Below are 25,649 nucleotides of genomic sequence, written 5' to 3'. Positions count from 1 at the left end.
GACTGGCACACATTCAAAAGAACAAAAGCAACCAGTGCTGGCGTGGATGTGGGGAAAAAGGGATGCACCTTCACTGTTGGTGGGAATGCCAACTGGTCCAGCCTTTCTAGATAACAATATGAACAGTCTTTCAGAAACTAGAAATTGAGCTTCCATATGACCCCGCAATACCACTTCTGGGACTATATCCCAAGGATGCAAAAGAGCACAGTAGAAAAAACATCTGTACCTATATATTCATTGCAGCACTGTTCAACAATAGCCAAAATATGGAAACAACCCGAGTGCCCTAAAACAGATGACTGGTTAAAGAAACTTTGGTACATCTACACAATGGAATACTATGCAGCTATTAGGAGAGATGAAGTCATTAAATTAGCTTGTAAAATGGATAGACATGGAGAGTATCATGCTAAGTGAAATGAGTCATAAAGAAAGGGACAGGCATAGTAAGATTTCACTCATATGTGGAGTGTAGGGTAGCATCACATGAGGCTGACACCCAAGGATGGTAGATACAAGGGCCACGGGGATTGCCCCATAGCTGGAAGACTCCTTCATGAGCGAAGAAGAGAAGGCAGATGGAATAGAGAAGGGATCACTAAGAAAATGATGGCTAGAGGAACCAGTTGGGATGGGAGATGCCAAAAGTAGATAATGTACCAAACATGATGACCTCTCAGTGTCTGTGTTGCAAGCCATAATGCCCAAAAGTAGAGAGAGAGTATGGGGAATATTGTCTGCCATAGAGGCAGGGGGAGGGTGGAAAAGGGGGGGGGGGTATACCTGGGATATTGGTGGTGGGGAATGTGCACTAGTGGAGGGATGGGTGTTTGATCATTGTGAGATTGTAACCCAAACATGAAAGCTTGTAACTATCTCACAGTGATTCAATAAAATTAAAAAAAAAAAAGTGCATGTTGGACATCCCGTTAGAAAAAGCCAAGTAGGCAATTGTTTGTAAGATGCCTCTGAAACTGAGGATAAAGGTGGAACCAGAGTCATCAAGTCTCACTCAATCTGTATATTTCCAGTATTGAAATCTATGACTGGGTGGAATTATCCAGGTGAACGAAGATGAAGAAATAAAAGTGAGAAAAGGTTAAAGGACTAATCCTGAGAGTTCAGAGTCGAGCAAGGAGGGGAGAGTAAGTAAAGGAGACGTTGAGTTGCTCACGTGCAGCTCAGAGGGCTTCATGGCAGCACAGTTCCTTTAGACTTGCGGAGAGAAGCTGGTTGCTGTGGGTTCAAGAGAAGACAGAAAATGAGCATGTGGAGACATTGTGCTTAAACAGTTCTTCTAATTTTTGCTGCAGAATGTTCTGTTAGTGTAACTGCAAGCTCAGCTGAGAACACCATCAAGAGAGAGAGCTGCTCATAAGGACTCTGAGGGTGTGTCAGTGCCTGATTTCTCTGGGGCTGGAGAGGTAGTACAGCGGGTAGGGTTCTTGCCTTGCAATGCAGTCGACCTGGGTTCAATCTCCAGCATCCCATATGCCCTGAATCCCACCAGGAGCGATTCCTGAGTGCAGAGCCAAGAGTAACCCCTGAGCACCACAGGGTTTGTCCCCCAGTCCCCGCCCCCCCCCAAAAAAAAAATCTGTGCTTGATTTATCTGTCACATGCACCCATTCTGTGGGACAAATGACAGTCCACCACTATTCCATGTACAAAATGTAATAGGAAAGATTGCCTTATTGCCTTATTTGGCCGCGGGCTGTGTGACAGGTCTGGTGGGCAGGCTGTGGACCAGAAGACTCCATAGATGGTGTTCATCACTTTCATAAATCGATCATGGCTGGGACAGCTCACTGAGAACAGTTTCACCTTTTTCTTTTTCTTTTTGGGTCACACCCGGCAATGCACAGGGGTTATTCCTGGCTCTGCACTCAGGAATTACTCCTGGCAGTGCTCAGAGGACCATATGGGATGCTGGGAATCGAACCCGGGTCAGCCGTGTGCAAGGCAAACGCCCTACCACTGTGCTATCACTCCAGCCCCGAACAGTTTCACCTTTCAGTGGTGGATTCATGTAGCCCAAGCTCACAGGCCTGAGAGAAATCAAGTAGCTTATGGATTTATTTCCAAGGAAAATATTGTAAGTCATATGGAGAGAATTCTGGCATTGTTACAAGATTTTTCTCTATTAGAAAGCATGCTTGGAAAGTCAGATAGCAGTGAGAATTCTAATTTAGTAATTGACAGTGAAAAAATATTATCCCTAAAATCCAGAATGCTTAGTTGCTTGGTAAACACAGAATCAGGACAATGGAACTTAAATCAATCTAATCATTAAAGCCATCAGGCTAAGATGAAATTATTTTATAATACGGATGGTCTTACCAAAGATATAAAAGTTTAAAAATCTGTTGGCTGCAACTTATTGCATGTGTTATATACATATAGATTTATATATATATATGTTTATATATATATATATATATATATATATATTACTGATTATACAGGCTGGAGCGATAGCACAGTGAGTAGGGTGTTTGACTTGCACGTGGCCAACCCGGGTTCAGTTTCTTCATCCCTCTCCGAGAGCCCAGCAAGCTACCGAGAGTATTTCGCCCACACGGCAGAACCTGACAAGCTATCCGTGGTATATTCATTATGCCAAAAACAGTAACAACAAGTCTCACAATAGAGAAGTTACGGGTGCCTGCTGGAGCAAATTGATGAGCAATGGGATGACAGTGATACAGTGATACTGATTACATATGAAGCTGTCTAATAATACATTATTATATATAGAGAAAATTATTATTGTACAGTTCATATATAACAAATATATAACTTCATAATTATATATGTCCATACATAATTCTTATTATACATTTCCATTTTCAGTGACATCAGAAATCCTTAAATTATTTTGAATTAGACCATCCTCCTAGATATTATTTGGATGGATTTCTTCTCTTAGTAGGTTAATAAGTTCTGCCTCACTATTATACATGGTGGGTGTATGGATTAATAAGCTTACCTTTCAATAAGATAGTTTTGGTATATTAAATGTTCGAATATTTTTGAGTTCAGACTAGTCTGGAAATATGGTCCACAGTGATAAGGTGGAAGAAGATATTGGGTAGGGAGCTACATAGACCCCAAACCAGGGATTTTCAATCTTTAGCATGCGTGACAATTTCTCAAGTACACATGCTCTGATTTATAGAAATTCTGCTTCGTGGGTGAAAAGACAGCATCTAGGCATCCTGTGCACCAAAGATTGGAACCATTGCCTTAAATTCTCCCTCTGTTGAAGGTTAGAATAGAAGCATAGAGAGAAAGCAGTGTGTTGTATGGTTATCTTTGTTTCTCTATGTATCATTGAAAAGTCTCAGGATGAGAATCTCAGGTAATAGCGTCCATCTGCCGTAGGTCACTGCATTGCTTTACAGGCACTCTCAATGCTGGTGGACACTGCTAGTGGACATTGCTGGGGGATGGGAGAATCATTCGGTGGCCCACTCATTGTCCTCCCCCTTTTTCTTCCCGTGTTCCTTTGTCATTCACTCTGGCATTTTGCAGCTATTACTTGAGTCTCTATGTAAACTTACTAGATATTTTGGAGAACCAGATAAGTTTTTTTCAATCTTTATACCACAGAAAGAAATGTGGGCAATATGGTGACAGTACTAAGCAAAATTAGCAAGAAATATCCGTGCTAGCTCCTTTCTCTTTTTAAACCCCCAATTAAAAAAAAAATAAGACAAGAGTATAGTTTCCAGGAATATTTCAAGCTTCAATTAACTTAAAATCAAAAGTACCAGCTATGAAGCAGGAAGGAAGTCAGAGCAGAAGTCAGAGCAAAAGTCACCAGACGTCGATTTTAAAATTTCCCTGATGGATGTGTATGGCGGGGTATTGGCACTTTGGTGGTGGGGAGGGTGTGGTGGCACTGTGCTGCTGAAGCGTATGAATATTTGTGCTTTCACAAACCAGTGTTCCCTCAATTAAGAACTTTTTTTAATCTTCAAAATTTTTTTAAAATGGCTTTTAAGAACCAAATAGTAGAATATCTGATTCAGCCTGGAAAGTGGCCTAAAATACATTTTAAGATTTGGGCTACAAAAGTCTTAGTGTCTCAGCAGTAAAATACTGTAACTGCCAAAGCTACTTATAAATGTGTTCATAAATTCAACTGCAGAAAAGAATTTTTCTAAGACAGAATAAAATTGGCCATTTTGTACTCCTCTATTTTTAGAAAGAGCTGGGGATTTGTAGTGTTACCTAGTCTGCATGAATATTTGTTTCAGTAGGAAAATCTTCACTTTCATGGTTTCCGCTAGGACAATGGGGTCATTTCCCTACTTGCGCTTTGCCTACATTCTTATAACTTATACTGCCGTATTAACCATTTGAGGGTCCTATATGATAATAATGTGGAAATCACTTTCAAAAAGGTTCAAGACTTGGAAATACAGTGTTAAGATATTGAATAGTTTGGACACATCTTCTCAATCTGGGGTGTATTATCTGTCATTTTACTTCCAGCATAATATCTGGATGGAGTAAATTTTCCAATTTGGCCTGTGACTGCCACCTAATTGTGACTGCCAGGATAAAGGATTGCCTACCAGTTTTTATTCAGCTTTTTTGAATGTAACACTTAAATTGCTCTCTCTTTCTCTGCCTCTCAGTTCAAATCCTGTTCTGAAAAATATGTGGCCTGAAGGCAAATTGAGTATTACAGAGGTGACCAAGCGACCTCTGACTGCTGCCACCTTATTTAAGAATTCCATGATTGCATTAGTAGACAACCTTGCTTCAAAGGTAATTATTTTTTTTTCTAAATGCCTGTTTTAATTCACAGATCCTCTCTTATAATTATATAATGTTTGATTTTGTTTATAAGATAACTAAATCTACTTGAAGAATATGTATTTAAAGTGAAAATGAAAGTATTTGTATTTGTTCCTGGCTTTTTTAAGTAAAAACGTTGTGTACTGGCAACTAAGTGAAATAATTGTGTTTCAGTTGAAATGCTTTTCTTAAATTTGAACTTTCATCCTGCTATTGTAGTCAAGGATAAAGTTCTGATCTTTAAAATACATATGTATAAAATATGACTTGTGCCTGACTAAGTGAACATCAGCCCTGTTCTGAAGACAGCCAAGCCTCAAAAATAATTGTGAATCAGTTTGTAATCATCTATCCATTTATTGTAATTAGATGCATAGTAACTAGAGTTTTAAGAAGTTAAATATTTAAGTATTGTCCTTGGGTATTTAAAGATTTTTATGTCTAGTATTTTTTAATTTTTTCTTTAAGACCTGTTACTGCCTGATGAGGTGGAGCGATAGCGCAGCGGGTAGGGCATTTGCCTTGCACGTGGTCAACCCGAGTTTGAATCTCCACCCCTCTCGGAGAGCTCGGCAAGCTACCGAGAGTATCTCGCCCACATGGCAGAGCCTGGCAAGCCACCCGTGGCGTATTCATTATGCCAAAAACAGTAACAACAAGTCTCACAATGGAGACGTTACTGGTGCCTGCTTGAGCAAATCGATGAACAACAGGATGACAGTGACAGTGATACTGCCTGATAACTTTAGGTCAGTCTTGGGTTGTTTTATTCTTCCTTAAAGAACAGATTTCAGCTCTTAACTGCTACTGTTGACAAGCTTGATAAACTAGGCAGCATTCTGGGAGCTCATTATTTTTAGTTCCTTCATTTTTATGTCTCACTTTTGCTCTCTTTACTTTCTACTTTTTTTTAATTGTTGTCTCTTTTTCCCTTTCCAAATCAACTTTCTGACTAAACGTTTAAATCTACTATATCTAGGTACTGCACTCTGGTTAAATTAGGCTGACACCACACACACACATACACACACACACACACACAATATCAATTCAGTAGCTTTTCTCTTTCTTTTTCCAGTATTCCTTGACCTCAAGTGACAAGAGATAAGCCAGTTTCTTGGCTTACATAATGAGACTCTAGAAAAGCAGGGGTAGGGACATAGGAACCAATGACTAGAGCACCATTAGAATTTTGACTCTTAGATGTAAGCTGTTCTCTGACATGAAGCTACATGAAGAAGCTTCATCCAGTAAGAGGGAAAGTAAGTTTAGATATGAGAAGCAATTGAACACATAATTATGTAAATAGATGTTATTAATAAAATATTTATAAATAAATCACATTACATATAAATGTATGTGTACAAAATATTTTAGATGTATAGCACAGTGGGTAGGGCATTTGCTTTGCATGTGACCAACCTGGGTACAATTCCTCTGTCCCTCTCGGAGAGCCCAGCAAGCTACCGAGAGTATCTCACCCGCATGGCAGAGCCTGACAAGCTACCCGTGGCGTATTTGATATGCCCAAAACAGTAACAACAACTCTTACAATGGAGATGTTACTGGAGCCCGCTTGAGCAAATCTATGAGCAACAGGATGACAGTGATACATTGATAGCTAGGCAAGTATCATTAGGTTTTTTTTTTAAATAAGTGAGTCACCTGGAGGCTAGTTACAAATTTACCCATCTTCGTGCTTGTGTTTCCCTCATACAGTGTTCGAGAACCCATCCCTCCACCAGTGTCCATTCTCCACCACCAATGAACCCAGTATCCCTTCCACCCTCCAATCCTGTCCCCCCCCACCCCACCCTGCCTCTGTGGCAGGGTATTCCATTTTGTTCTCTCTCCTTTTTGGTGTTGTGGTTTGCGATAGGGGTATTGAGTGGCCATCGTGTTCAGTCTCTAGTCCACTTTCAGCACGCATCTCTCTTCTCGCGCGGGATCCCCAACCACATTTTACTTGGTGTTCCCTTCTCTATCCGGGCTGCCTTTCCCCCAGCCTATGAGGCCAGCTTCCAAGCCATGGAGCCAACCTCCTTGTATTATATACTACTATTCTTGGGTGTTAGTCTCCTACTCTGTTATCTTATATTCCACAAATGAGTGCAATCTTTCTATGTCTATCCCTCTCTTTCTGACTCATTTCACTTAGCATGATATTTTTCATGTTGATCCACTTATGTGCAAAGTTCATGACTTCATCTTTTCTAACAGCTGCATAGTATTTCATTGTATAGATGTACCAAAGTTTCTTTAACCAGTCATCTGTTCTCGGGCACTCGGATTTTTTTCAGATTCTGGCTATTGTAAACAGTGCCGCGATGAACATATAAGTGTAGATGTCATTTTGAATATACTTTTTTGTTTCTCTGGGATATATTCCCAAAAGTGGTATTGCTGGATCAAATGGAAGCTCAATTTCTAATTTTTTGAGAAGCGTCCATATTGTTTTCCAAAAGGTGTGAACCAGTCAGCATTCCCACCAGCTGTGTAGAAGGGTCTCTTGCTCCCCACATCCTCTCCAACAGCAGTTGCTTTTGTTCTTTTGGATGTATGCTATTCTCTGTGGTGTGAGGTGATATCTCATAGTTGTTTTGATCTGCATCTCCCTGATGATTAGTGATGCATAGCATTATTTCATGTGCCTTTTGGCCGTTCGTATCTCTTCCTTGGGAAAGTTTCTGTTCATTTCTTCGCCCCATTTTCTGATGGGGTTGGATGTTTTCTTCTTGTAGAATTCAGCCAGTGCTTTATATACCCTTGATATCAATCCTTTTTCAGATGGGTATTGGGTGAATATCCTTTCCCATTCTGTAGATTGTCTTTGTATTTTGGTCACTGTATCTTTTGCGGTGCAGAAGCTTCTTAGTTTAATATAGTCCCACTTGTTTATCTCTGTTTCCACTTGGTTGATCAGTTGCGTGTCATCTTTGAAGATACCTGTAGCTTCAATATTATGGAGGGTTTTCCCGACCTTGTCTTCGATGTACCTTATGGATTGTGGTCTGATGTTCAGGTCTTTAATCCATTTTGATCTGATTTTTGTGCATGGTGTCAGGTCGAGGTCTAAGCCCATTCTTTTGTATGTGGTTGTCCAGTTATGCGAGCACCATTTGTTAAAGAGACTTTCCTTGTTCCACTTCACATTTCTTGCTCCCTTATCAAAGATTAGATGATCATACATTTGAGGTTGTTTGTAGGGATATTCCACCTTGTTCCACTGGTCTGCGGCTCTGCCTTTGTTCCAATACCATGCTGTTTTAATTGTTACCACTTTGTAGTAGGGTTTGAGGTTGAGGAGGGTGATGCCTTCCATCATCTTTTTCCCAAGAATTGTTTTAGCTATCCATGGGCATTTATTGTTTCATATGAATTTCAGGATTGCTTGTCCATTCCTTTGAAGAATTTCATGGGTATTTTTATAGGGATCGCGTTGAATCTGTGTAATGCTTTGGGGAGTATTGCCATTTTGACAATGTTGATTCTCCTTATCCATGAGCAGGGGATATGTTTCCATTTCCTCATGTCCTCTTTTATTTCATGGAGTAGCATTTTATAGTTTTCTTTGCAGAGATCCTTCTTTAGTTAAGCTTATTCCATGATACTTGATTTTCTGGGGCACGATTAGGAATGGGATTGCTTTTTTCATGTCCCTTTCCTCTGTCTCATTGTTTGCAAATAGGAAGGCCATGGATTTTTGGGTATTGATTTTATAGCCTGCGAATTTACTGTACAAGCCTATTGCTTCTAAGAGTTTCTTAGTAGAGGTTTTAGGCTTCTCTAGATATAGTATCATATCATCTGCAAATAGTGAGAGTTTGATTTCTTCTTTTGCTACCTGGATGCCCTTAATATCTCTTTCTTGCATGACAGCTATTACAAGTACTTACAGTACTATATTGAACAGCAGTGGTGAGAGTGGGCATCCTTGTCTTGTCCCTGATCTTAGAGGAAAGGCCCTTAGTTTTTCCCCTTTGAGGATAATGCTTGCCGTGGGTTTGTGGTAGATGGCTTTGACTATCTTGAGGAAAATTCCTCCAAACCCCATTTTGGTGAGAGTTTTCATCATGAACGGATGTTGGATCTTGTCAAATGCTTTCTCTGAATCTATTGATGTGATCATATGGTTTTTATCTTTACTTTTGTTGATGTGATGGATTATGTTGACTGATTTCCAAATGTTAAACCATCCTCGCATCCCTGGGATGAATCCCACTTGGTCATGGTGTATGATCTTTTTAATGACTTGTTGGATTCTATTTGCTAATATTTTGTTGAGGATCCTCGCATCGGTATTCATCAGGGATATTAATCTATAGTTTTGTGGTGTCTTTGTTTTCTTTTGGTATTAGGGAAATATGTGCCTCATAGTAACTGTTTGGGAGGGTTCCTGTTTTTTCAATTTCCTAGAAAAGCTTGAGGAGAACTGGCAACAGGTCCTCTTTAAATGTTTGGAAGAATTCGCCAGTGAATCCGTCTGGACCTGGGCTTTTGTTTTTGGGGAGATTTTTGATTACAGTTTGATTTCCTTGATATTAATGGGTCTATTCAGGTATTCCAGGTCTTCTTGGTTCAGTCTTGGGAGATTGTAGGAATCAAGGAATTCATCTATTTCTTTTAGGTTCTCTTGTTTCGTGGCATACAGACTTTCAAAGTAGTCTCTGATGATCTTTTAAATCTCCTTGGCTTCTGTCGGATGTCCCCCTTTTCATTTCTGATTTGGTTTATTAGGGTTCTCTCTCTCTCTCTTTCTTTGTGAGTATTGCTAGTGGTTTATCAATCTTGTTTATTTTCTCAAAGAACCAGCTCTTGGTATCATTGACCTTTCAGATTGTTTTCTGGGTCTCCATGTCATTAATATCTGCTCTAAGTTTTATTATTTCTTTCCTTCGGTCAGGTTTGGGTTCCTTTTCTGGTCCTTTTCTAAGATCTGGAGCTGTGAAGTCAAGCTATCTATGTAGGCCCTTTCTTCCTTCGTAAGGAATGCTTGCAGAGCTATAAATTTTCCCCTTAACATGGCTTTAGCTGTGTCCCATAGGTTTTGGTAGCTTGTGTCTCCATTCTCATTTGTTTTGAAGTATCTCTTGATTTCTTCCTTGAAATCCTTTCTGACTTACTCATTGTTCAACACCGAGCTTTTTAATTTCCAGGTATTTGCTTTGGTTCTCCGTGTCTGTTTGTGGTTAGCTTCTATCTTCAGCGCATCGTGGTCTGAAAAGATAGTTGATACAATTTCTGTTTTTCCAATTCTATTGAGGTATGTTTTGTGGCCCAGTACATGGTCTATTTTGGAAAATGTTCCAAGTGCAGTGGAAAAGATTGTGTATTCTTTCTTTTTGGGCTGTAAAGCCCTGTATAAGTCTATTAGGCCTCTCTTTTCCATTTCTTCTTTCAGAGTCAGTGTTTCCTTGCTGAGTTTTGTTCTTATCGATCTATCTAGAGGTGATAAGGCAGTGTTGAAGTCTCCAACTATTATTGTGCTGCTAGCGATGTCCTCTTTAAAGTCTGTTAGGAGTTGTTTTAAGTATTTAGCCGGTCGTTCATTAGGTGCGTATACATTTAAGAGTGTGATTTCTTCCTGTTGTACATATCCCTTGATAAATAGAAAATGACCTTCACTGTTCCTTCTATTCTTTTTCAACCTGAACTCTATGTTGTCAGATACTAGTATGGCCACCCCAGCTTTTTTGAGGGAGTTATTTGCCTGCAGGATTGTTTTCCATCCTTTGACTTTGAGTCTGTGTTTGTTCTGATTGTTCAGGTGTGTTTCTTGAAGGCAGCAGAATGTTGGGTTTAGTTTCTGGATCCATTTTGCCACTCTGTGTCTCTTAATTGGTGCATTTAGGCCATTGACATTGAGAGAGATTATTGTCATGGGGTTTTGTGTCATCTTCCTTTGGGGTTTGTTGTTCTTGTGGGGTTCTTCCTTGTCTTACAATAGCCCCTTTAGTCCTTCTTTTTAGTTTGGTTTTGAGTCTATGAAGTTCCTGAGCTGTTGTTTATCTGAGAAATAGTGTATGGTTCCTTCAAGTTTGAGTGTGAGTTTAGCCAGATAAAGTATTCTTGGTGATGCGTTCATTTCGTTGAGTTTTTTCCACTATGTCCCACCATTGTCTTCGGGCTTGGAGGGTTTCCTCTGATAGGTCTGCTGTAAATCTAAGGGGTGCTCCTTTGTATGTGATTTCCTTGTTTGATCTTGCTGTTTGCAGTAGTGTGTCTCTATCCACAGCATCCATCATTCTGACTATGATGTGCCTTGGAGTCTTTTTATTCGGGTCTCTTTTTGCTGGTACTCTTCGGGTTCCTTGGATCTGGATGCCTGCCTTCTCCAGCTCTGGGAATTTCTTAGCAATGGTGTCTTTCACTGTGCTTTTTTCATTGGGATTACTTCCCTGTGCTTCTGGTACTCCAATGATTCTTATATTGTTCCTCTTGAGGTCATCCCCTAGGACTTTGATTCACTCAAGGGCCATTTTGAGATCTTTTGCCGTTATTTGTTGTTGCCTGCAAGCTTTGTGCAGCTCATCTTCAAGCTTGCTGATTCTGTCTTCGGCTGTAGTCATTCTACTGTTGAGGGCTCCTACTGAGATTTTTAATTCATCTACCGATTCCTTTATTTGTGTGACTTCCGTTCATTGCTTTTAAATTTCTCCTCTCATTTCTTCCTGCATTTTCTTGGTGGACCGATCCAATACTTTATTTATATCCTCCCTTAATTTATTGGATGTTTAGATGTTCCATGGTTGCTTGGAGTGCATCAACTCTCCTCAAGATTTCGTCTCTGAATTCTTTTTCTGAAAGGTCATATAGGTGGGTAGCCCCTGTTGAGGTTTCCGGAATCATTTCTTCATCCACTCTTCGTGGAGGGGATTTTCAGTTTCTTCATATTGGTATGGAAGTATAGAGTTGGAACGTTCTAGTTGTCTAGCCCTATTCCCTCTTGCTGTGGGAGGAGGGGCTCTGTTTGCGCTAAATTGATAATGGTAGCCTTGTTCCTATTCTAGAATTTTTCCTTACTCTCAAACATTCATCCTGATTTATGTGGGGCCTCTAGTGAAGGTTTAAGGCTATGCTCTCCTTGCAAAGTTTCTATTGTTCATGGATAGTTTTTGTGAAGTTAGAATAAGCTAATAGACTACTGACATAGTGATTGAGATGGCCAGGATATTTTTCAAAGAAGCAGTTTATACAAAGTATGCTAAAAAAAAGTAATAATAACTGCGGCCGCTCGGGCAGGAGGCCACGCCCCCTTGAGACCACGCCCCTGAGATACAGGCCACGCCCACAGTAACCACTTGGGACACTGGCAGTGCTCAGGTCTGGGAGGTCGTGGGAGAGCCGGGAAAGGTGGGGCCCGCGTGAGAGCCGTCCAAAGCCCAGTAGGAGGAGTTTACGGTGGGCTGATTACCAGCAGGACAGGGGCAGCGCAGTTGGGGAGGAGCAGAGACTATTTAGGTTTTAAATGATATTGAATGTATATCTATAAAATTAAATTTCTAGAACCATGTATTTTATCTGTATCAGGAATTGCACTCAGCTGCTAGCAAAAGACCCTAATTAGTAGCGTGAGCCTAAGAGACATTTATTCCTTTTTTCCTATAAAAGAGGTGTAGAAGTTATCACAAGATGGGTATAGCTACTTTGAGATTATTATGGACCCAAGTTCCTTCTGTCTTTCTGTTCCACAGTCCTAGTGTTTGATGTTCCCTTCCCCTGGTCCAAGAGGGTAGCTGCAGCATCTTCCGTTTAAAAGTGACTTCCTAGAACTAGCACTTCTTTTTTTTTAATAAATTATTTATTTTTAATTAGTGAATCAACGTGAGGGTACAGTTTCAGATTTATACATTTTTGTGCTCATGTTTCCCCCATACAAAGTTCGAGAACCCATCCCTTCACCAGTGCCCATTCTCTACCACCAGTAAACCCAGCATCTCTCCCACCCTCCCCAGTCCCATCTCCCCCCACCCCACACTGCCACTATGGTCGGGCATTCCCTTTTGATCTCTCTCTGATTAGGTGATAGAACTAGCACTTCTGCTGTATCTTATTTGCCAGGGAAGCTGGCAAGGGTATGTTTACACTAGTCAGGAGCTGCACCAAGCTAGGAACAAGAATTCTACGTCAGGGCCAGAGCAGTAGCACAGTGCTTAGGGTGTTCGCCTTGCACACAGCAGAAGTGGGTTCAATCCCTGGCATCCCACATGGTCCCTGCCAAGAGTGATCTCTGAGTGCAGAGCCAGGAATAAGTCCTAAGCACCACTGGGTGTGACCCCAGAACAAACAAAAAACCTATTTCAATGTAGGGGGGGAAAAACTGAATATGAGGTAGACAACTAGTCAGCTGTCCCTGCATAACTCTTCAAATCATAAGTGTATGAAGGTTGGGGAGTGGGTATGAATGAAGGCAGTGACAGGGAGCGCTAAAAAGGAGACAAATTTCAATAGAAAATAGCAAAAGGGACAAGGAAGGGAAAATGTTGTGTTTAGAAAATACAAGAGACTATCACATAAGGGAATCTAAATGGGTGGTATGCTCACCATCAAAGTAGTCTAAACAGACTAGATTGGTAGGAAATCCATCCTTGAGCTATTTCTGGAGACAACTGACCAATGCAGAAAGGTTAGAAAACAAAGAGCAGGAGCTGGAGAGGTAGCACAGCAGGTAGGGCGTTTGCCTTGCATGCGGTTGACCCGGGTTCGATTCCCAGCATCCCATATAATTAATAATACATATAATATATATACATATATAATAATATATATAATAATAATAATCTAATTCCATAGTAATTTCTGAGTGCAGAGTCAGGAGTAACTCTGCATCGCCAGGTGTGACCCATAAAGCAAAAAAAAAAAGTGCTGAATGAGAGTTTATCAGTCTTCTCTCAAAAATGATTAAAAGCAATATTAACATGAGAGAATATTGTATTTAGCAAAGAAGTATTAAGTTAGTTAAGAAATTCTTAACAATAAAATGAAAATACCCAAGTCGGAATAGTACAGTGGATAAGGAAGGCACGGGTTTGACTCCTGGCATTGCATATGGTCCCCCTGAACCTCACCAGGAGTGACACCCATACTCAGAGCCAGCAGTAAGCCCTGAGCACCATAAGTTGTGGCCCAAAAGTGAAAACAAAGACACCCAAAACAATAAAACCACTTGGAGCTAGATACCCAACAGCAACATAGTCATAATTATGCACAAATTCTATAGCGGGGAGGAAAAAAAGAAGTTTGAATTTAAAATGTTTACAATAGCCAGAATCTGGAACAAAAACCAAATGCCTGAGAACAGATGACTGGTTAAAGAAACTTTGGTACATCTACACAGTGGAATACTATGCAGCTGTCAGAAAGGATGAAGTCATGAACTTTGCATATAAATGGATCAACATGGAAAGTATCATGCTAATTGAAATGAGTCAGAAAGAAAGAGACAGACATAGAAAAATTGAACTCATCTGTGGAATATAAAACAACAGAATGGGAGACTAACACCCAAGAATAGTAGCAATAAGTACCAGGAGATTTGCTCCATGGCTTGGAAGCCAGCCTCACATGCTGGGGGAAAAGGCAGCTCAGATAGAGAAGGGAACACCAAGCAAAGTGTGGTGGAGGATCCGTTCGGGATGGAAGAGGCAGGTTGAAAGCAGACTATAGATTGATCATGGTGGCCACCCAATACCTTCATTACAAACCACAACACCCAAAAGGAGAGAACTAAAGGGAATACCCCGTCACAGGGGTGGGGTGGTGGTGGGACCGAATAGGGGGGTGGGAGGGATCCTGGGGACATCAGTGGAGAAGAATGGGCACTGGTGGAGGGTTGGGTACTCGAGTATTGTATGACTGCAACACAAGCACAAAACTCTGTAACTGTAACCTCACAGTGACTCATTAATAAATTTTAAAAAAAAAGATAGACCTAAAAATAAAATAAAATAAAATAAAATAAAATGTGGCAAATTCAGAATCACAGCAGGAGATTTTATTATTTGGGGGGATGGTGGGGTGTCACGCCCAGTAGTGCTCAGGGCTTACTCCTGCTCTACACTCACAGAGCAGCCCTGGGGTGGCTCCAGGGATCAAACCTGATTGGAGGATGAGGGATCAAACCTGCAGCCCACAGCCGATTTTAAACCAACTGTATCAAAAACCGATGGATCAAACAGAAACTTAGTAAGAATGTAGGAACTTTAAAAGCCAGATTTAAACCTTATCTTTTTTTTATAATCAAAAGAAGTCCCATTAGAGGATTCAGAAGTAATCCTTTCATGTGTACATGGAACATTTAGCAAGTGTCTGAGCAGAGACACTCTGTCTTTACAGCAAGCAAAATAAAAATCAACCTTAGAAGCTTGGGATGGGCTTCCTTTTGTCTGAGAATTAAAAAAAAATTACTTTTCTGAATAACTGATGGGTTAAGGAGGAAACCACAATGACAGTTATGCAGTATCTTGAACTGCATGACAGGCAGTTGATCACAATTTGTAAAATCCTGCTAAAGTAACCAGTTGGTTCGCCTTAATCAAGGTATCAAGGGAGAGGCATTGCACTCTGAAACTCTGCAACCACCTGCATCCCAGCCAGAGTGAAATTTCTTTGACTCATGGGTCTCTCTCCTTTCTCACATTCTCTCTTGAGCATGTTTTTTTTTTCTCTTCCTTTTTATAAAATTTCTTTACTCTCGACTGGAGAGAGTAAGGCTTGCTTGTCTTACTTGCAGCTGACCCTGTTCAATCCCTGGTACCACATAAGGTCCCTAAGACACTGCCAGTAAGGTCCATTGAGTGCAGAACCAGGAGCAAAAGCATTGAGTAACACACACACACACACACACACACACACACACGCTTTCTCAAGTGAAGTTAAAAAAAATTGAAAATGAATTGGTACTTGGTTGAACTCCAACTCAAGAATCCAGAAAAAGAACTTCAAAGAAAACCTAAGAAGTAAGGAGACTATCTTTTTATTTTTTTTTTTATTTTTTGCTTTTTGGGTCACACCTGGCGATGCACAGGGGTTACTCCTGGCTCTGCACTCATGAATTACCCCTGGCCGTGCTCAGGGGACCATATGGGATGCTGGGATTTGAACCCGGGTCGGCCGCGTGCAAGGCAAACGCCCTACCCGCTGTGCTATCTCTCCAGCCCCGGAGACTATCTTTTTAAAAGCAAATATTCAAGGTAACAATTGGATCTTAAGCTTTTAATAAAATCGATCTAAAGTGAAAACCATTCTGCACAAAAGATGGAATATGCTTCATATATTACAGACATTTAAAAAGTACCAGAATGGTATAAATATTATGCCACTGAATTTTAAATTTTTATTTTCTAAAAATAAATATTACCAGGGCCGGGGGGAGATAGCTCTAAGGTTTGGAGCTCAAGCCTGGCATGCCCTGGGTTCAATTTCATGGTCCCCCAAATATCACCAAGGTAGCCCCTGGTACTATTGGGATAAGGGTCCTTGGAACCCCTGAGCAATGTGTGAAAAAAAACCCTGAAAATGAAGATAAGTGAAATGTTAGCAAAACTCAAGAAGGACTGAAATCTTTAGCAAATCAGTAACTTGAACAATTCTGAATCCCTATTCAGAAGGCCACCTGCTCCTGTTCTTCCAAAGAGGTTAGGACCCTGATGGTTTGACATGTGTGTGTTTTACAAAGCCTTCAGAGCCCTATTGTATAAAAACTGTTTCACTTTTTATTGTTTTTTTTTGTTTTTTTTGTTTTGCTTTTTGGGTCACACCCAGCAATACACAGGGGTTACTCCTGGCTCTGCACTCATGAATTACTCCTGGCGGTGCTTGGGGGACCATATGGGATACTGGGAATCGAACCTGGGTTGGCTGCATGCAAGGCAGATGCCCTACCCGCTATGCTATCGCTCCAGCTCCACTGTCTCACTTTTTAAAAAATTTTTTTAGATTTTTGGGTCATGTCCAGTAATGTTCAGGTGTTACTCCTCGGCACTGTGCTCAGGAATTCTGGCAAACTTGGGTACCATATGGGGTGCCAAGGTCAACTGCATGCAAGCCAAGCACCCTGTCTGCTGTACTATCTTTCCAGGCCGAAGAAACTGTTTCAGAGGGTGGGAAGAAGGCAGGCCATTGTCCAGATTACTTCATAAGATTACTGTGACAAGGGGATATGGGAAAATGAAACTAGATATCATTTTATCTAAGAATATCAATGTAAAGTGAAGACAAATTCAGATGTAAAATAAATATAAATCTGTTAGTAATTACGTTGAATGTAAATAGATTAAAAATGTCAACTCAGAGTAAAGGAACAAATCTTACCATTAATATTCATGAAACCCAACCATAACAGGAAAACAGCCCAGAAAGCTGACACATATATACCCCATAACCCCCACACACACGCCCATATTTTAGTGTTACTCAATCATGGCTGTGTTCCTAGCACTTTGATAAATAATTTGTCCAGTGCTTCATCTCAGTGATTTCGTCAGGAAGATTGATGGCAGTTCTTTAGTTCCCATCACCAGAATTGGAAGTCCCCACTCCTCACTTGTTGACTTCTTCAGAATCCACCCAGTGTTTTTTGTTGATTTCCCCCCGCGCTTTGGTGCCAGGGATGGATCCCAGGGCTTCACTGCACAAGGCAGGCACTCTACCACTGCGCCACTTAGCCCACCCAAAGCCCAGTGTTTTTAAAATAGGTATAGTCTCCAAGCCTAGATTGTCTTTTAAATATAGAGAATGAGAGCTATTAATTTTAATCTTTTGACAACCCAGTAAAATAACTCAAACAGCAAACCAGTAAATTATTAAATGAACCTGAATTTGTTTTTGCCTGTACAACAAAGTGGATTAATAGATGAAGATCTAAATGTCTTCTGACTGAGATACATCCTGACTGCTGTTTTTCACAAAAATAGTGGGAGAAGCAAGGTTAAGTAGTGCGGAAAAATAAGATCACTGTTGCTTTTGTGATTTAACCTTTTTTAGACACACACAGTTTGTCAGATGTAGGATTTCTTAGGTTGAGTCAGTGTGGATATTTATAAAAGAGAGGAGGCGGCATTTATAAATTGAGGCAGAATGCTGATTAAATACAGAGAAAGTATTTCCACTGGGTTTCTTATCTGAAGGTTATTATATTACTAAACAGAGGAAAAGGGTTTCCTGCACCCCTTAGTTGGCCATAAGAGTCAACCCTGCGCTACCACTTCCTGTGCATAATCAGTCATACTGGTAAAATTCCATTCAGCTGGTATTTTGTTAGTTTAGTCACATTATTCAAACAGTAGCTTGTACTGGGATTACTTATATACATTGTTTTATAAGTAGTAAGTAATTGTTTTATAAGTATAAGGGACTGGAGAGATAGTACGTGGGTAGACTATCTGCCTTGCATGCAGGGGACCCAGGTTCAATCCCTGGCACCCCATATCCTGGAGCCCACTAGAAGTGATCCCAGAATTCAGTTCCTGGAGTAATCCTGAGCTTCACTGGCTGTGGCCCAAAAAGCAAAAAGTTACTGAGTTCAAGACATTTTTACATTATAATTCTTTTTTTATCCAAGGATTATTAGAAGTATACTTAATCTCAAAAAAAAAGTGTCTAGTTCCCTTTTTGCTCCAGGTTTCTAGCTTATGTTCATTGGAGAATATATTCCTCAATATTTCAGTCCTTAGAAATTTGTTAAATTGGGGCTGGAGCAATAGCACAGCGGGTAGGGCGTTTGCCTTGCACACGGCCCACCTGGGTTCGATTCCCAGGATCCCATATGGTCCCCTGAGCACTGTCAGGGGTAATTCCTGAGTGCAGAGCCAGGAGTAACCCCTGTGCATTGCTGGGTGTGACCCAAAAAGAAAAAAAAGAAAAGAAGAAGAAATTTGTTAAATTTTCTCCATGTTTTGTTTACATATAAAAGTAATTTATATTTAATATTCCATAAAAGCCCATTGGATCAAGCTTGCTAATCATATTCTCCAGTTTTTCTGCAGTCTTACTGACTTTTTTTAAATGTAAGAGTACTGCTATTTATTCAGCCATTGATTAAGCTGATTGAATTGGGCATAACTCCACATTACTTCTTATCAAAATTTTTTTAATTGAATATCTGTGAGATGGCCCATTACGAAGCTGTTCATAATTGGGTTTCAGTCATACATTGATCCAGCACCCATCCCTCCACCAGTGTACATTTCCCACCACCAATGTCCCCTGTTTCCCTCACACCACCCCGCAGCTCCCCCCTCTCCATCCCCAGGCTCCCTCTATGGAAGGCACTTTCCTTCTTGCTCTCTCTCTCCTTTTCCTTTTGTGCTTTATGGTTTGCAGTACAGGTGCCAAGAGGTCATGGTGTTTGTTCAGGGCATTCAGTATTTTTATTGGGATGGTAAGGCTGGAGTAGCTTTTCAATTAGGTGGCCACTTTGGAGTGTGGATGTGACTGCCAAGGCTTCAGGAAGTACAGGGAGTTGGGGGGAGGTAGCCCATCCTAACCCCGAGAAAGCCTGGAGATTCAGTCACCACATTTCCGAATTTTCAGCAGATTATGTCTCGGTGAGATATATCCTGAGACAGTCAGGCCAGGGGCATGGCAGCGATTTTGGATTGTGGGAGCAAGCAGCTGCCAGGGGCTCTAACTTTTTGGCCATTTAATTTCATAATAAACTTGGCCCCAAGTTGATGGGGTCTGGCCAAAGGCACAGCAGCAGTTTTGGGGTATCAGGAAGCCTGAAGGCACCATCAGGCTGCTGATGCACTTGTCCCCAGGTATAGGTTGACCTGATGACAGCACCATACCCCCAGTCTTACTGATTACAAGTCCACCTTAATTCTGAATTTGTCTATTTCTCCTTTTAACCTTCAATTTCTGGTTTAAATATTTGGGGAATAATAGACCTATTCAAGTTAGAGTTGTTGTTTCTTCCTTGCATTTGAGTCATGGATCAGTACAAAATGTCTTTTATTATTTTATCTCTATACTGGTTTTGCCTTCATAATCTGACTTACATAAATAAGATAGCTTTTGGGAGGGCTAGGTTTACACAATGTAATTTTCCCATCCTTTTGCATTCAGTCCTTCTCCATCTGATTTCTTCAGTATGTCTTCTAAGTGATACCTAGTTAGCTAGATAATGGGGTTATTATCCATTCTGACAGTCATTGTCTTTTGGAAGAATATGCATTGCTCTTAAACCTTCAGATAGAAACCTAGTGGAAATAATTCTTTCTCTCACTTCCCCATTCAGTAGGGCAATTTAAGCTAATTATTTTCCATTTTTATATTTAGGAGAGAGTGTGTGTGTTTGGGGGAGGTGGGGGCTCATCCAGCAGTGCTCGGGGCTTATTCTTGGCTCTGTGCTCAGGACTCAGGGGACTATTTGAGGTGCTGGGGATTCAACCCAGTTTGGCTTCATGCAAGACAAGCACCCTACCCACTGTACTATCTCTCCAGTCAGTCCTTCACTATTTTGAAAGATTTGTCTATTAATATTGTTTTAGTGGTTACTCGAGTTATTTCAGTCTTATTTTTTAATAAGTTTTATTGGATCACTGTGAGATGCAGTTACAAACTTGCACGATTACATTTGAGTTATACAATGCTTGAGCACCCATCCCTCCACCAGTGCACATTTTCCACCACCATTGTTTCCAGTACCCTTCCTACCACCCCCAGGCCATCTCACTCCCTGCCTCTGTGGCAGGTACAAGTCTTCTTACTCTCTCTCTAGTTTTGGGTGTTATGATTTGAAGTACAGATTACAGAGAATGAAAGGCCATCATGTTTGGTCCCTGCTCTACTTTCAGCACACATCTCCCATCCCAGGTGATCCCTCCAGTCATCATTTACTTAGTGGTTCCTTCTCCATCCCAACTGCTTTTTCCCCCAGCATGTGGGGCCGGCTTCCAAACCATGATGTGATCCTCCTGACCCTTATCTCTATTGTCCTTAAGTGTTAGTCTCATATTATGCTACTTTATATTCCACAAATGAGTGCATTCATTTTATGTCTGTCTCTCTCTTTCTGACTCATTTCACTTAACATGATACTCTCCATGTCCATCCAACTATATGCATATTTCATGATTTCATCTCTTCTGATAGCTGCATATTATTCCAGAGTGTAGATATACCATAGTTTCTTTAACCAGTTATCTGTTTTTGAGCACTGAAGTTTTTTCCAGATTCTGGCTATTGTGAACAGTGCTGCAATAAATATAACAAGTGCAGATGTCATTTCTACTATGTTTGTTTGGGGTTTTTTTGGGGGGTTTTTTTGGGGGGGGGTTTGTGTTTTTTGTTTGTTTTTTGTTTGTTTGTTTGCCTCTCTGGGATATATTCCCAGGAGTGTTATTGCTGGGTCATATGGAAACTCAATTTCTAGTTTTTGGAGGAATGTCCATATTGTTTTCCAAAAAGGCTGGACCAGTCAGCATTCCCACCAACAATGAATGAGAGTCCCTTTCTCCTTGCATCTGCACCAGCACTGATTGTTCTTGTTCTTATTAATGTGTTCCAGTCTCTGGTATAAGATAATACTACATTGTTGTTTTGATTTGCATCTCCCTGATGATTAGCAATATAGAGCATATTTTTATGTGCCTATGACCATTTGAATTTCTTTTTTGAGGAAGTTTCTGTTCATTTCTTCTCATTTTTTGATCAATCTTATTTTTAAATGGAAAAATATGATATTATTTGCTGTTTTTGCCTCTTTCCTGCTCATTAAAAAGTCTATCATAAAAGCTTTTTTTTTTTTTAGTTCTGTCACCTTCCTCCCAACTTTATTTTTGGTCATGTGTTTTAATCAACTATAGAGTTAGTTCTCACATAAGGTAAGTGATGGGTTCTGGGAAATCGTGACTTTCAGCAAAATCATATATAATCAAAGGCAATCCTCATATAATGTTTGGGGGCCAGAATTCTTTTTTTTTCACCAGTTTTATAACAAAACAACATTGAATGAAAGGATATATTTGAGGGCCTGCTTCTCGTGTGTCATATGTAATATGTATATGTATTGCATTTCATATTTAAACAAAAAAATGATGACACTACTAGTACTATTGCACATAGTGAGTATCTGGTCAGATTTCTTCATTTATCATTCTATTTTTCCTCTCTTCCTATGTCTGAGAGCACTTTTGAGATCTGATGTTGACAAACTTCTGCTTTTGTTTACCTGAATATATTGTATAGTGTTTGCGTTGTGGGGGAGGGTGTTGCGGGGGCCACACCTAGCTGTGTTTAGGACTTAGCTCTGCACTCAGGGATCAAACCCTGGTCAGCCACATGGAAGTTCAGCACCTGCCCTCTGTGATGTTTCTGTGGCCCCACTGTTTGCATCCTTGAAGAATGTTTTTCCCTTGTGTAAAATTCCTTCCTGTTTTCCTTGTTGGTTCGGAGGCCACATTTGGCAGTACTCAGAGTTTTCTCCCAGCTTAGTGATTGGGGATCATTCCTGGTGGTACTTGGGGGACAGTGCGGTGCTGGGGATTAAATCCCGCCCTCCTGCATTCAAAGCCTGTACTCAGTACTTTTCACCCCCCACCCCGGCCTTCTCTATGGAAAGCTCTAGACTGGGTTTTTTTTTTCAGCACTCTAGAGCTACGACTCTTGGGGCCAGAGTGATAGTACAGTAGATAGGGCCTTTGTCTTGCATGCTGCCAACCCGGGTTCAATCACTGGTACCCCATATGGTCTGGCAAGCCCAACTGAGTGATCCCTGAGCACAGAGCCAGGAATAAATTATGAGCACTGCGGGGTGTGGTCCCCCCAAAAAAGAGAGAGATTAATCCTATTCTTCTGTGTATGTGTTTCTGAGAGAGAGAGAGAGAGAGAGAGAGAGAGAGAGAGAGAGAGAGATACTTGTTCTTTTGAGAAGTCAAAAGAAACTTATTCTTTTATAAGCATTTTTTTTTTTGCTTTTTTGGGTCACACCCAGCGCTGCTCAGGGGTTACTCCTGGCTTTGCACTCAGGAATTACTCCTGGCGGTGCTTGGGGGACCATATGGGATGCCGGGGATCGAACCCAGGTCAGCCGCGTGCAAGGCAAACGCCCTACCCGCTGTGCTATCGCTCCGGCCCCAAGCATTTTCTTTTCTCTGGCTGTTTTCCTTTGTTCTCAGTTTTATTTTGTCCTGCATCGAACTGGTCAGGTATATTCGGTTGGTGACAACTATTTTTTCATCAGTTTTGGAAGGGTCTTGGGTCTTTGGTCTCATGTTTTGCTTCTGCCAGTTACGTTCAGGACTCCAGTTACTTGGATCATCTGTCTCTCAGTGTCTTCTGTGCTTTTTCTTTGGGATGTTTTGTTGTTGCTGTTATTTCAGGTGAGCTGTGTGGTGGGGGGGTTACAGGGGGAGTTGAGCCACATCCTACAGATCAGAGTCACCCACAGCAGATTCGACCGGAGCCAGCTGCGTAAAAAGCAGGCACCATAACCTCTGGGCTCTCTCTCCAGCGCTTCTGTCTTCAGTGCATCTTAAAACTGCACTTGTTTTCTTTTTTCCTCACCAAACTTGATTCCATAAATTTTTTCTTACCTGTTCCGGTCCAGTCCAAAAACTGGAGCGATAGCACAACGGGTAGGGTATTTGCCTTGCACGCAGCCAACCCTGGTTCAGTTCCTCCGGCCTCTTGGAGAGCCGGCAAGCTACCGAGAGTATCCCGCCCGCACGGCAGAGCCTGGCAAGCTACCCATGGTGTATTCAATATGCCAAAAACCATAACAACAAGTCTCACAATGGAGTCATTACTGGTGCCCGCTCGAGCAAATTGAACAATGGGATGACAGTGCTACAGTGCAGTGCTACCAATCTGTCACATGGTGCTTTAGAACCTTTCTTTTTTTTTTTTTTAATAATTTTATTGAATCACCATGTGGAGGGTTACATAGTTCTCAGGATTATGTCAGTTATACAATTCTCAAACACCCTTCCCTTCACCAGTGCCCATCTCCCATCACCAACCCCCCCAGTATACCTGCCGCCCCCTCCCACCTCCCCAGTCCCCACCCTTGTACATGATAAGTTCCACTTCGTTTATGCCTTATCTCGATTATATTCCATGTTTCAACACACAACTCACTACCGTTGCTTTAGAACCTTTCTATCCCTGCAGTTTACACAGTGATCCACAGACTGGTTGTACAAACCGCTCACGTTTCCTTTTTTCCTTCAAGTTTTTCTCATCTAGTGACCCATTGGTTTGGTTTCTTTTGTGTCATTACTAGTTCTGTACTTTTTTTTTTCTTTTTGGATCACACCCGGTGATGCACAGGGGTTACTCCTGGCATTGCACTCAGGAATTACTCCTGGTGGTGCTCAGGGGACCATATGGGATGCTGGGATTCGATCCCAGGTTGGCCGAATGCAAGGCCAGGCCCTACCTGATGTGCTATCGCTCCAGCCCCAGTTCTGTACTGCTTAATGTTATTCTTTGTCATCTTGAACTTAGCAAACATATGTAAGTATTACTTTCTCAGAACCAGAAGACCTGGACCCTGCACATCTGTCTATTTTGTAGATTGTTTTGCTGTTTCTAATTCATGTTATCTTGGCTCCATTTTTTTTTTTGAAACTGCTAAAAATGGACCTAATATGTTATTATTTTCTGGATAAAAAAGTTTTAGAAAACTGTTATTTTACTCATCACAAGTCAACAACTGAGGAGCTATAAAAGAATTAACAGGTCAGGGGTCAGAGTAATAGGACAGGGGTAGGGTGTTTGCCTTCCTCATAGGTAGATCAATCCCAGGTGGTCTGTGAACCTCTCCAGAAGTGATCCCTGAGTGCAGAGCCTGGAGTAAGTCCTAAGCAGTTTTGTTTTGTTTTGTTTTTGTTTATTGTACACACCCAGCAGCGTTCAGGGCCTACCTCTACCTCAGAGGTCAGGGTCACTCCTGGTGGTGTTCACTGCAGTGTCAAAGATTGAACTGAGCCTCATCCATGCAAAGCAAATGTTCAGTCCTTTGTACTGTCTTGCAGGCACTGAAGCTAGGTTTTAATTATCTAAGTAATAAAGACTCAAGAATGTGTATGTTTTCTCTACGTTTTCCTGTTTTGATTGGGGTCACACCTGTCTGTACTCAGGGCTTTCTCTTGGCTTTGCGCTTAGGGTTCACTCCTGGGGACGTACAGGACCCTGTGGGGTGCTGGGGTTTAATTTGCATTGACTGTGTACAAGGCAAGAGTGTTGCCTGCTGTGCTTTCTCGCAAGCTCCCTCTTTGGATAGTTAGAACATTTGCAGGTCACACAGTATAGGCAATGAAAAGCCTTATCATGTGCCAGGTCCAGACCACAGGAATCACGGGATGCCAGGAATTGAACCTCAGTCAGCCATGTGCAAGGCAGATGGCCTACCTACTATAATAATCGTTCCAGCTGTGTGTTTTGGATTTTGGGTGATGCCCAGGGATTACTCCTGGTAGTACTAGGGAAGAGTCTGGAAAGCTCCCTGTGGCATATCCCATATGCCAAATACAGTAACAGTAACAGGTCTCATTCCCCTGACCCTGAAAAGAGCCTCCGATCGTTGAGAAAAATGAGTAAGGAGGAGCTGCTAAAATCTCAGGGCTGGGATGAATGGAGATGTTACTGGCGCCCGCTTGAGTAAGTCAATGAACAGGGATGACAGTGACAATGATAGTTATCTTGGCTCCATATATGTCTGGTTATTTTTTTCCTTTGTTCCAAGTACTACATTTCTAGAAACAATAGTAGGTGCAACTTTTTTTTTTTTCTCCAGAGAAGATTTATCTGTGCTGCTTTTAGTCACTTAGGAGTAGTAGTCTTCTAAGTCAGTGACTCTGATTCCAAGCACGAAAGTAATTTTAAGCTGAACT

At 41.2% G+C, this 25,649-nt stretch overlaps 1 protein-coding gene across 1 annotated transcript in view; it reads left to right on the top strand.

The window, feature by feature from the left end:
• Nucleotides 1-25,649, top strand: part of MYO1D (myosin ID) — a 378,710-nt gene that overhangs the window by 139,003 nt on the left and 214,058 nt on the right. Inside the window, exon 14 of the mRNA XM_055130005.1 lies at nucleotides 4,650-4,782. Coding sequence (XP_054985980.1) covers nucleotides 4,650-4,782 — 133 coding nt within the window. The remainder of the gene's footprint in view (nucleotides 1-4,649; nucleotides 4,783-25,649) is intronic.

The sequence above is a fragment of the Sorex araneus genome, chromosome 3 (assembly GCF_027595985.1).
Source record: "Sorex araneus isolate mSorAra2 chromosome 3, mSorAra2.pri, whole genome shotgun sequence".
In the NCBI taxonomy this organism is placed as follows: Eukaryota; Metazoa; Chordata; class Mammalia; order Eulipotyphla; family Soricidae; genus Sorex; species Sorex araneus.
The sequence above is the reverse complement of the archived record's forward strand: the minus strand, read 5'-3'. Positions and strand labels throughout refer to the sequence as shown.